Raw genomic sequence first — 13,473 nt, forward strand, 5'->3', positions numbered from 1 at the left:
CGGCATTATATCATTGTTTTATTACTATCATTGTAATTTTTCATTATGTCGTGTTTGAACAAAAACAAAAACCCAAAACAAATAATACATTTTCTTAAGGAGCTGATCGTCCCTCCCCAGTGGTCCCCCCCACCCCCCATCCTCAGAGGAGGAAAAACAAAAACAAACCCACCACTACAGTTACACTTTTCCTCAAAACACATTTAAAATCAATGTAAATTACAGCAATGTAAAACGAAAAATAATGCAAAATAAAAATCAACCCTGAAAGATAATATAACAGCAACTGGCTGAATAATAATAATTAGAATCCAATACCCAGCACCTTAATACATTGATCGACGTATTAAAAACTGAAAGGAAAAAAGGAAAAGAGTTGAGTTAGGTTCAACTAACCGACGGCTCCCAGGCGTTCTCAGGCTTATTTGCTTTTTATTTCTGTTGCTTCAGCTCAAAAACTGAAGCGTCAAATGCAAACCCCAGAGTATGCCTGGGCGTTTTTCTTCTTGTTTTGTTTTTTTCCCCCCCAGAGCCCGAATGGGTGCTCCGATATGAGAGAAACTAAACTTTCTCTATCTACTTCAAGCCATTCTGGACCAACAAAGGCCTCCTTTAATGAAGTAAAAATAATATAAAAAAAAGGCCCAAAAAAACACAAATTAAACCAGCAGTAGTCATCATCATCATCACCACCACCATCATCATTAAATAGATCAATAATCCAGGGAGGGTTGGAGTTAAATCTGAGCCGTTAAAGGTGCAGTACACCCTCAAAAAAAATAAAAATAAAGGCAGCAATGATATGATCCAAATCCCCCCCCCCCTCGCAAAAATCTGTACAAAGCCCCAATAATTTCAACTACACAAAAATATATTATCAAATCAAAAAGTAGAGGAAAATAATTAACCATTCGTCGTCAATTATCTTTTTTTTTGTTTCTTTTTTTTTTCTTCCAGTGATCTTCTTTATAACATCCTCCAGAATAAAGAAAAAATAAAAGATGACTTTTCCTGTGAGTTTTGCTCTTTGGGACGTTTGAACAAGCAGGAGGAAGATGGGAGAGGAAGAGGCTGACATTCTGGATATGAAGGCATGATGCCAACCAGCCGTAGGGGTGGGGGGGACTTTAGGGGCTTAACAGTACAAATAAATCATGTGAGCATGATTTTAAAAAACAAAAACATAACCCCATAATTAAATTGTTCTACTAAAGGCAACTTAACCCCCCCCTCCAATCTTGTTCCAGTGCACAACTCTTAAAAAGCCACTTAAAAAACAAAAAACAAAGATGGCGACATCAAGTCTGAGCGACTAAACTAAGAAACGGAGTGAGAAGGTTGAAAGTCCAGATGCGTTTGTGCTGTTGGGGGGGGCAGGAGCAGAGGGGGAGTCCGTCACATAGGCTGTCCAATCGGTGCGTTTGTGGCTCAGCTGGAGTCTGTTCACTTTTTGGGACCATCGGAGCAAACGTGAACCAAGTTGGTACTAAAATAAGGCTCGGCAAAAACCCCCTCCCACTTTAGTGCGACCCCTCCCACTTCCATCCAAAGAGACTTGGCAGCAGAACCGTGCAGAAACTGAATAAATACAAGGAGGAAAAACTGGAGTGGTCCAAGTGATCAAAGTGCCTCCTAACAAAAAATAAAAAAATAATCAGAGAGAAGATCAGACATGCAGAAGAGTGGAACGTCTTAGTGGATGAGAGACCCCCCCCCCCAGGAGAGAAGAGCGGCGTCTGAAAGTCCTTCACACCTCAGAGGAAGTCGGCTCTGAGCAGATCTCCATCAGAAAGGTTTCTAGTCGCAGCCCTACTTCAGACTTTAGTCTAAACAACAATCATGTTTTAAAGTGACCCCAACCTTCAGCTAACCCCCCCCCACCCCAAAAAACAAAACAAAACAAAAACAAACTACAGCATCATCTTTCTCTCTGCTCACAGTTTCAGCTCATTGGCAATCTTTGAAGCAATGTTCTTGAAGGCAATGGACGTGCCCGAGATGCGCTTGAAGCGCACGCCGTTGAGGGAGAGCCGCGGCAGCTTGCACACCTCCATCTCCCACTGGACAAAGTCGTCGTGCGCCGGGTTGCCCGACACGCACAGCAGCATGTAGCGCTCGCGCAGCTCATACTCGCAGCTGTTGGAGTCGAGCACCTTGCGGATCTCGCGCATCATCTCCGAGGGCTCCATGGACGACGTGGTCTTCATGGACCAGGTGAAGCGCAGGGAGCGCGGCTTGGCGGAGTCCTTCTGGCTGGCGTTGGCCGGAGGGGTGCCGGTGCCACCTAGAGGGGGGCGATGGAAGAGTTTTCATCTCAGAAACCTGACCTTTTCTGTCCTGTTAGCTTAATATTATAGACATTTAAAACACAAAGTTCACAACTTTTCCTTCAAAAAGTATAGTGAAAATGTAAACATGGGATCAAAATAAGCTTTCATACAGTCACAAAAAAAGCAGAGTGCTTCTAATCCCAGTTTAATCCCAGATCTACCAGAACATTTGACCTTCTAGTTTTTAGACCCATCAAAAACCAAACTGTTGCTTCATTTAGTCAAAAAACTCAGATTGCGATGTGCAAAACTAGAAAAAGGTTTTCACTTATAAATAAATCAAGTAAAAAAAAAAAAAAAAAAAAAACATACTTTGTTACAAAGAAATGTATATATTTTTTAGATTTTTTTCATGCCAACCCATTTTGCTTCTTTAATCTCTTTATGACCCTGTGGGTTTCTGCAGACATGAGTCTCTGCACTGCAGGGATTGTTTTTAAAGTTTAGGTAGATCAAATCTAAGACTTTAAGATTCACTGGTTCCGTTAAATGAATCTGAAATTAATTACTAAAAGTTATTTACATTTTTTTAAGTTCAACTAAGAAATTTAAATGATTTATTACAACCAGGTAGGAATTATTATCTATTTGTTTTATTAAGCTATACGGGTAATGAAAATCTGGTTTGGTTAATTTGGGAACTATGAACAAAAAGACAAATAAAAAAAATCAATAAAAAAAAAACTAAATTTCTATCAAAGGAATGCTATTTTACTCATTCTAGGAAAGTTGAGTGGAAGAAAAAAGTGTGATAGAGGTGCACAAGCAACCACAATAATGAGAGGATTATAATTTTAAAAATCAAAATGAGCGGAAATAAAATTTGATTTGCTTTACAAACGTCTTCCAGCTGCAGTCATTCCTTTTATTATCGCACCGTTTTTTCCCATGTTTTCAACTTTTCATCAATGTCAGGAGAAGGGAACCCACCCGTGTTTCCGGACCCCGGCGAGGAGTTCTCTTCATTGTTGGATGAGGAGGACAGAACGCCGCCGGAGGTCTTCTCAGACTTGTCTACAGTACTGCTCAGCACGGATCTGTGTGGAGTGACGTGAAGGGAAGATGGGAACGGAAAGAGGAGGGGGGTTTAAAAGAGTGGAGAGGGTAGGAAACAGAGAAAGTTTCAGAGTTAAGAGGAAAACAGTGGAGATAAAAAAAAAGAAATTGGAGCAAGAAGCAGAGAAGAGTGGAGGAGGGATTGAGAGGAGAAGCAGAACCAATGAGGATGTGTGAATGAAGACCAGGTAAACTCTTACAGCACCTCCGTGGGCTTGTGTGCACGCCATCCAATCAGTCGGCAGGTTCTCCCTGAATCTTTTTCTGCACACAAACACACGTGCTGGTGCCTAAACAGGAGTCGTTTCCCAACTCCTCCACTCACCACCATGCAGCTCACCCTCCACACCGACACCATCATTCTCTACTAATGACGCTACCACCCGTCCCCTGATTGGACAACCCAGAATCACAGACCAATTAGCCCAGCCCCGCTCCTCTCCCAAGCTCCCCACCAGCTACTGATTGGTTCCCAGTCTACTGATCGGCGGGCACTTTGTTACAACATGAGGACTTAAAAAGATTTTTTTTTCCTTTGGTTTCGATCTTTGCGGGCTGTTCTCACCTGCTGCCCTCATCCCGACCCTCTCCCTCATACGGACTCCTCGGAAAAAATCAACACAAGTTTAGTATTTCTCTGAAGTTACAAAGGTAGTAATGATCTAAACAAAATACGGTCGCTCTGCATCACCATGCCCTCCTGAATACTCCACTCCAACTACGTATCCAACATTTTCCCATCAACCTTTATCAGATGGCATAATAATGGATTAGAGCCATGGATGACGAAATGGAAATCAGGACTGGGTTAGAAATAAATAAAACTGTTTCAAACTGAAATAAATGGCTTCTGACATAGACATGAGTAAAATTTTATGTCATATTGGGATCAGTTTGGACTGTATTGCATTTAACTGATTGATAATTCCTGGGTTTTTACCTGTTATGATTCGAAATGTCCACACAACATTTCTTTAAAATAGCCTTCTCAGATGATGGAAACTTTATGTACATACAGGAAGTGACCCGTCTAAAAAACACTGAGTCTATTGGCGAATAAACACGTTTATTAAATGTTTAAAAAGAGGTATTGTAATCCTTTTTTAAAGAAAATCTCAGCATATTTAACATCTAAAAGGACTGTAGGGTTTATTTAAAAGAAGTTGTATTAATGTCTTTTCTCAGCCAAAACTACAGTAAACATCATTGATATATGTGGATTTAAAAAAAATCAAATAAATGAAAGGAGTGACTTCACAAAAGCACAAATTTAAAACAAAATTAAATGTAATCTAAGCCTTATTATTGAATACTACAGAGAGCCAATGTAGATCCTCTTAAAAAGCCATAAAAGGCAATTTTTGTTGCCTGATTTAGGATGACTTGTTTTGCCTGTTTCTTTAAGTCTTGACCGCGTTTTGATTTTGCGATTTCTTACAATTCATGGATGGATCCGAAGTGATTAAAGATAAAAATAATCTGAAATTATTCACGTAGTACGGTTAAAAAAAATAAAGGTGACAGAGAGCGGGTCATAAGAAGCTGGATTAAATGTCTGGATCAAGGATGGAGTTTGGAGCAACCAGAGCGGCACAGTGAGGGGCGAGTCCGGCATCTGAGGGATGTTAGGAGCATAAGTGACCCCAGCACTTTGGTTAAACCAACCAGTATTAGTAACAAACTGTACCCCCCACCCACACACACACCCTTTGTAAAATAAATACAAACATCCACTTTCATCCCAGCAGACTGGACAGAAAACACAGAAGACAAACTAGATGGAGACACTCGGATGTGACGGACCAAATTATTGGAAATGACCAATTCAACAGTCTTATTCTTATAAGGACAAATATTTGCAGAAACTGCCAGTATCATTTATACTTATCCCACTTAGAAATCGAAAATGTGTAAAAGCCTTAAAATAAATGTATCTGTAACTGCAGCAAGTAAGAAAAGTGAAGGGAAGAGAACAAGTCATGTCATCCCAGCACTGACTGTCTGCTCCTAGAACTGTCCTATAAGATCTAAAATTAGACTTTCTAAAGTTTTAAACAAGGATGTTTGTCATTAGGTGAAGAAAAAGAGTTCAACAAAATCAAAAATCTAAATAAATAATCAAAAATCTACATAAAGGTTAATAAAAGAGAACAACTTGAACCTGCATACATCATTATATCTATATCTATATCTGGTTCTTAGGCATTTTACCCAAATGATGAGGAACCACTTTTGAGTTTTCAGGAAAAGCGGACCTCACTTCCTCTTAAAATATCTAGTTTAGGGCGTGCTTCGGTGGCGCAGTGGTTGGTGCACACGACCCCATTTATGGAGGCCTTAGTGCTCGACCCACGGATGAACCAGGTTCGAATTTTCGAATTAGACCTGTGGTCCTTTGCTGTCAGCCGGTCGTCGATAAAAATAAGCCACTACTGCAGTTTGGTCTGCTGTTTCTCTAGGAACAGAGAAAGTCCCAGAGCAACACGGATCCATTACTGTGCTTTATTATTTTGCTCTCTCTACATCAAACCAAACGGAGGTTCTTATTGCACAATATTTCTCTCATTTCACCACCAAAAATCACAAACCACTGAGGTAAACGCTACATATAGATGGTTGGAAATTACTCAGGATCCACCACAATATTGAGCCGCAGTAATAATTAATAACCAAAGTTGTTGGAAAATCAGATTAGCTTAAAACAATTCAAGAAAATAAACAATTATTAGGTTATAAAGGATGAAGTATGGCTAAGAAAATCTACAGAAAAAGGTTTTGCATTTTCCTATATTTTCTTAATGCTAGTTGTTGTAGCTTCAATGAAACTTTATTTTAAGGCTTTTCAACATCATAACCATTTTCAATGATATATCAAGAAGCATTAGAGTTAAGAATCTAAAATTATTCTGTTCTTGAAGTCCTTTGATGGTTGAGCTCAATGTGATCCCAACCATCACACATAAAATCCCACATTTTAACAAAAAACAACACATTTAAAAAAATATTTCCTATAAATTCTTTTTCTTTTGAAATAATAAAAAAATCATCCTGACACAAAGACAACATGTAATACAAGCTCTGCACAGCAGGTGGAGCAATGGCCCACATAGAGTGGCAGCATTGCCCTACCTGCTGGTGCAAACAAACCAATGCAGGTGAGAAATGTGTCCTCTTGACATGCTTTTTGGCATTCTCAATGAAAAATATGTGAGAAAGGTGTGTGAGTGTACAAGTCCACATGTTTTAATAAGTGTTCACAAAGATAAAAGATTTAAAAAAAAAAGTGGTTTCCAGCCACAGCTGCTCAAAGCCATCCAGGTCTGTTGTTGCTGCTTCTGTTGTTGTTAGGGAGCCAATGCCAGAGTGAGTGAGAACACAGAGATGAATGTAAAAGTAAAAAAAAAAAAGCCTGAACACACTGCAGCCCCGTCCCTCCTGGGTCCTCTCCTCCTCTCTGCCTCTGTCCACAACTACACCCCACCAGAGCAAAAGGCTCATAAACAAGCTACCTCCTGACAGGAAGAAGAGCCGACTCCAGCAGCTGAACTGATTAGGGCAGAGAGAGCGTGATGGGTGATGGACTGAAGGAGTTAGCTTGGATTAAAGAAACACTGATGAATGTTGGGGGAGAGGTTGCACATCTAGCTACGATCGTAGAGTGCTGAAAAGAAAAATAACCTCAAACCAAACGCTTAACGCCCCATTAAGGGTGGTTTATTGTTTTTCTGTCATTTCATTTCTCAGATGAATTCTGTTACCAGACAAAGGTGATGTATTGAAAGTAAACAAATAATAAGATATGAGGAGCAGTGTGTGGCCCACTCTGCTTTGCTGAAATTATTCAATTCACATTCTGTTGTTTCTCAGCATCTTAAACTGATTACATTTTTTATTTAAACGAGGAGAGAAGCTCATTGATGTCTCAGGAGTCCCAGACCATCACACCGCCATCACCTTGTTTTGATCTGAAACATTTCAGTGTGACAGAAAATCCCAAATAAAGACACTTTATATAGGGGGTGAATACTTTTTAACAGCACTCTTAGTAAGGAAATGGGACTTTATCTTCCATTTTTCATTTATTTATTGTAACTTTCTGCTCCTGAAAATTGATGTCTGGTATCAGATAGCAAAACCCAAATCTAAATCTATGAGTTCTGATTAGGTGGATGATCAGATTCTCTCTGTTGCCATACTTCTCCCCATTTTTGGATCTTAGAAATATCTGTAATGTCTAGAATATGCAGGCAAGAATAAATCTGGGTCTTAGAAGATCTAAGGTCTCACACTTTCCAGCTAAATGTTTAATAAACGGGGGCAGGGATGAGGTGGATGGGAAGGACGGTGGCAGGATGAAGAGGAAGAGAGGTGAAGCGTTATTCAGCATGATGATGATGGTAAGTTGTATGGTGAGTGATAGGGATGTTAGTACGGAAATTAAAATAAAATCTGACCAAAACAATCAAAATCATGGGAAGAAAAAGGGGCCAAACCACAGAAAATAGGAACAAAAGGAAGATTTTGAACAAAAAAAAAAAAAGCTGCACGAAAACACCAAAATAAAAAGGGAAGGATGTATATATAAATATATACACGTGTAATATATATATATAAAGAGGGAAATAAACGTGTAAAAATATATCAAGGGGGTTATGTTTAACGTTAGGTTTGTTGCCTACCTTTTTTGAAACCTTAACGAGAGATTTCTACAACAAACAAAAGAGGGATAAAGAAAGAAAGAGAAAAAAAATTGGATATATAAAAAACGTACGTTTTTATAACTTTTCTGTAAAAAGAAACTGAATCAAAAATAAAGTTAAAAAACCCCAACATCAGTGTTTCTGCAAAGCGTTTCCACATGGGGATTAAAAGGTGAACAAACATTGTTAGGAGGGATTTAAATGGATCTCTGTGGGAACATTTAATTAAGAGTCCTCATCTCAACCCCCCCTTCACTTTAAAAACAAAATGAGATGAAACACTCCTCCACATACACAGCCGTCCTGGTTACTCGCGTTTGTGATGTGAGAAGGGTCAACCGTGCAGAAAAAAAAAAAAAAAAAACCATTCTAATAAACACAGAAAGACACAGTTAAGCAACAACTTCATCTCTAACACACAGCACAGAGGCCAGCCTGACTGAGGCGAGGCGCTTACAGTCTAAGATTTCCTGCTTTCCTCGTTTGTGTGTGAGCATGTGTGTCAAGGTGTCCCCACTAGCGGTATTTATAGTTGTAGGAAAAGCGATATCTCCGGTGTAACCATGGATACTCTGAGTGGGAGGCTTGGAGAGTGGCTGTAACTCCGTCTCCTCCTCGTATACACGCATATATATATGGTTTGTCTCCATGTGGGGGATACAGGAATAACGCTGGCTTAACCTTTAGAAACACAGACTAACCCATCAGAACTCTAAACTGAAGCCTAAAACGCAGATTTACTAATTTCCACACCTGTTACCAAAAACACGCAGGTTTTTCTGCTGTCCCTGCTGTCTCTCTCTCTACACATCCAGAGCCTTCCTCTTAGCCACTTTAGCTGGTTATCTGGTTTCCCTTTTGTCCTCCACTTGCTTTTCCCTTGATTTCATGTGCTAAAGCACATGAGCTAAAAGGGGGGAATTTTGTTAAGTAATGAATTGATTGATAGTCCTTTTTCAAATATAAAATAGTAAAAACTATTTGTAATAAGCATTAAATGATGCTAATTCTATCTAACTGACTTGATTTGCTTATCTTTATATTTATAACCATTTATAAACATCTTCAACGTCCTTTTATCATAGTGATATATCTATGAATGTCCTGTTTTTTTATACTTTACTGTAATGTTGATTCTTATAAACACCAATTTTAATAAAGCTAGAACTGTGCGTTTATAAATATCTCCCATTTCTTTAGACACCTGATTAATATCTATAGAAAATATCTCCAATTGAAGGTTCTATAATGGGCTCTATGCATAACTTCACTTAACTGAAGCAGCTCCTTTGTTTCATGTCTTTCTTTAGTGGATGAACTGAATAATCCAGGTGTGTCTGGCCTTTGTTGTCATGGTTACTGACGTCAGTCACAGCTGGGTTAATCACTTGATCGGGTAATGAAAGACAGGAAACAAAGGAGCTGCCTTAAGTTCAGGAAGTATAGAGCCCATTTAACCTAGTTCAGATATAGAAACCCACGGCATTCTGGGGGATGTAGGCAAAGGAAAGGATAAAAACCCCATGGTAAGTACGGTTATTGGTAATTCAGTTTTAGTTTATATCAATGATAAATTTAATAGATTAATAGCTTAATTCATTTTAACATAAAATCAATATTCATCTTTATTAATTGCTATATTACTCAGTTCAATGGACTCGCCCAAATTTCTACTTTTATAGTATCTCCACAGCCTCAAACATGCTGAATAAAAACGTAATAAAGCACAACTTTTAAATTATGTTCCTATTTAATACTAATAAATGTTTGTATGAGGACAAATCTTTTAGGTGTCAATGTGACAGCTACCTCTTCTTTGACTATATGAAACCATTTGAGCTCTGCTTTTATGAATAATTAAACAGCTACAATCAGTTTGATAAAACACACAGATTTGGATCAAGGCTGTGCCGTATGTTTCTAGATCAACCATTAAATCACATCAGCCGTTACCTCTACAGCTGCGTTAAACAAGATGCCAAAGAAATTGGATGGCAACCAAAATAAGTACCTATTGGGGACAGCTCCAACCCAAATTATAGAGCTGTTACCCTCCACTTTCTTTTTTCACCTCTGCAGAGTTAAAGCTCAGCCCCTCCATGGACTGCTGTGGATGACGGTGCAGAGGACTGTTATTCTGGGAGGAAACCAGCCCATTAAATAACTTTTAGTGCACATCTTGCTTCATGTGACTTAACCGTCTCTTAAAGATATTGACTACTAATATAACTCCCCGATGTTAGCCTCTCTCTTTTACTTCACATCCTATCCTCTCCTTCCTGTTTAATTTTCTTCCTCTAAAGCTGAAACCGGTGACAAACCTACAACTAAGTCGCCTCGCTCAACTTCCCGAGCGCTTCCCCCACCAACCACTCACTTGCGTACAAACTTGGATGTGAACTTGCTGAAAATCCCAGTGGCGCCGTGTGTCCGACGGGCCTGGCTGTTGCCATGCGACAGGGATGGGGATGCGGGTCCCCCGGGGTAAGCGGAGCCCTGCTGGTCGCGGGCGCCCCGTTGCTGGCCCGCGTGGAACGTGCTGCGGATGACCCCGCCTCTAGGGAAGTTGGTTCGGTCCGACACAGTGGCGCTGCTGATGTTGTGGGCCGACGGTGAGGCACCAGGCGTCCGCTGTGACGCGGCACTGCAGAGGTGGTGGGAAGGAGGAAAACAGAGGAGAGGGGGAAGGTGGAGGGGAAAAAAAGATTATAAAACAGGAAATGGTCATGAGAAAAGTAGGAAAAAAAATCACCCACAAGCGTTTAAAGACAAAGTTGTTCAACATCTATATATTCTGACCGAGTAGAGTTCGGTCAGCAACACAAACAAATCCACACATCATCTCATGTCTCAGCCTGAGGGCTTGATGCATACGCACACTGTCGCACTGAAGCTAAGCTAAAGCATGTTTTACTCTATATGAGGAGCACACATCTGCAGCAGAAGACAAACAACCAAGAGGTAGTAGCTTCCAGCAGAAGAAGCAGCAGTGGGCTAAAGATGACATCACACAACTAATGTTTCAGGTCCAAACAACTTCAATAACAGGGCAAAGCTTTAACAGCTCTATGGCTGTTCCAGAACCAAAGATATGGGAATTATGCTTGTATCTCAGAGCTTAAAGCTCATATTAAGGCAGGTCTAAGTGGAAGCTCTGTATCTGGATCAGCTCAGACTGCTCCTCTGCCGTCGCTGCTCTCTTTAAACTAAAGCTACCCACCAGAGATGTGTTACATAATGAGGCTGTGAGAGCAAAACGGTCCTCTGCAGCCCCCTCTATGAAAAACAAAGCTGAATAGAGAGCAGAGTTAAGCACAAAAATGTGTCTCCATTTCAGCTAAATAGTGTGAGGAATTGCTTGAGTGGATGCTATAATCTAACGAGGGTTTGCTAATGTCTGATAGCTCAAAAAAGTGGTATGCATGAGAAATGAGCTATGGGCTGGATAAGGTGTATTAGCAACAATCTATATGAAAAGCAGCAATGGACTTGAGGTTTCTAACAATGCAGCAGCAGCAGCATCTTTAAGCGAGCACAGTGCAGGTTCTCTTTAAATGTAGCATCAATTAAATCTTCAGGTGATTCTGACAGAAGGCGGCCTGCAAAGTTTCAGTTAAAGTGTGCAAACTAAAGTTTTATTGGTTTCTGCATCATCGTAGCCCCAGCACGCTGCTTTCCATTTAGTTTAAATAACATTGATTTTATACGTTGAGCTGCACCTGGATTAAGACGAAACCCTTTTGATGAAGCAGTCATCCCAATAACCTAAATTCAATTGTTTTATTTCGTCTCAAGAACTGTCCTGAGACCACATTTTAAAGTTTCGGTCTAGTCTTTTTTTGTAACTTTGTCAAAAGAGGGTTTTTCTCCCCTCCACACCACAGCTGCAGCATCAGCCCCCTCCCCCATTCTGCAACTAAATATCAACATGCTCTCTCCATTCAAATGCAACCATGTTTCAAACTTTGAGCAAAATTCCAGTTTGCTGCAATGAATGAATTTCATTCATCCTAAACAGCTGCTATCGATCTGCGTTTACTTTTCTTAGAAAGTACTCCTAGTTAGCATTTGTGTATCAAGTTTCGTCTCTTTTCTGGCTGTTCAGATTAGAGCTTTTGCTGCCGTACACTTGATGTACTCAGTTTTTCTTTCCTCAGACACTATTGATGTCAGTAACCATGTGTACTCCCCATTTTTTTTTCAAGTTAAATAAGTTCTCCAAGCCCAGTTTGTTCCATGTAAGTGTCTTCCTGTGCTGGAAACTTACCTAAACTATTTCTTCCCGCTGTCGCTACATGCTTGCTTGGATATCTGTTGATTGGCATTAAATCCTCACCTTATCATGACTTAGGCGTACTTTGTTTTCATATTTTAATTGATTTTATGCTATTAAGTATGAATATCACAATATTCATTAATTACACTGGAGTTTCAGACAAATTTAATGTAAACAGATATGAATTCAAATCAAATGTGCTTGACGTTTCTTTTAAAATCTTTGCACTATGTAGAAATACAGAAAACTTTCTTACTTTAAAGGCCTACAAATTATTTTATGCATCTTTCATGTTGCAGCCACCTTTCCCTGACCCGATTTAAACCCTCCAACCGTTTCCAATTCCTTCAGCTGCAGAAGAAGCCGCAGGCTTTCGAAACATATCTTAAAAGAAACCTTCGGTTTTAGATTGACAGTTTTTGAGTAAGAGGAAAACGCTTGTCTCTAAAAAAAGGAAAGACAAATGAGCAGCTACCAGCTGCTGTGCTCACTGCAGGTGCAAAAATTAACACAAAGGAGGAGGCGTTCTGTGAGGGGAACATCCTGTGAGTCTGGAGACTGTTTTTTCCCCCCTCATAGAATATATTTGCTCTGATCATCAAAAGGAAAAGAAACAAAATAACAAAATCAATGCAAACCAGGACCATAGACAGAGCAGGACGCTAAACTTTGGGAAATTCAAACTTTGCTCTCCCCTCTAAAGGGATTGTTCATAAACCTGGACTCTGAGCTGATCCCCAAACATATTAAGTGCACTCCCTTTCATTGTGTGTAAAGTCAAAAACAAGACTGTTTTAGGAGAACAGGTAAGTTTGTGGCAGAATGGATGAACCATAAAGGATGGGGCAGAGTTAAGAGCATAGGTTATGTTCTGAGTAAAGGGTCTCATGCATGAGTCTTTGGTTAGTCTAAGTGTATGAGTTGTACCTTTTCTCCGACGTTTCCAACCAGGTTCTGAACAGCCCAAGCTCAGTGCTGAACGACGCATGCAACAAAACGAGACTTGAACATGGAGCTGACAAAACCACACAGGGCTACTTTGACATCAACTCTGCAGAAAATGGAGCTTCTCCATTGCCTTGTCACTTTGCTAAGGGGGATCTCTGATCAA

General features: G+C 39.9%; 1 protein-coding gene across 15 annotated transcripts in view; it reads right to left on the reverse strand.

Moving 5' to 3' along the window:
• mark2b (MAP/microtubule affinity-regulating kinase 2b) overlaps positions 1-13,473 on the reverse strand; it is a 66,803-nt gene continuing 53,330 nt past the window's right edge. For 8 of the 15 annotated variants that reach the window (XM_038290117.1, XM_038290106.1, XM_038290105.1 and 5 more), the window contains 5 exons: positions 10,464-10,730; positions 8,066-8,092; positions 3,952-3,990; positions 3,261-3,367; positions 1-2,284 (listed from right to left, as the gene is read on the reverse strand). In XM_038290117.1, the coding sequence (XP_038146045.1) occupies positions 1,935-2,284; positions 3,261-3,367; positions 3,952-3,990; positions 8,066-8,092; positions 10,464-10,730 (790 nt within the window). In that variant the 3' untranslated portion in view covers positions 1-1,934. The remainder of the gene's footprint in view (positions 2,285-3,260; positions 3,368-3,951; positions 3,991-8,065; positions 8,093-10,463; positions 10,731-13,473) is intronic. The other 7 variants (XM_038290107.1, XM_038290110.1, XM_038290112.1 and 4 more) reach the window with 5 other exon arrangements.

The sequence above is a fragment of the Cyprinodon tularosa genome, unplaced genomic scaffold (genome assembly GCF_016077235.1).
Source record: "Cyprinodon tularosa strain WSP-4 unplaced genomic scaffold, ASM1607723v1 ctg276, whole genome shotgun sequence".
NCBI lineage: Eukaryota > Metazoa > Chordata > Actinopteri > Cyprinodontiformes > Cyprinodontidae > Cyprinodon > Cyprinodon tularosa.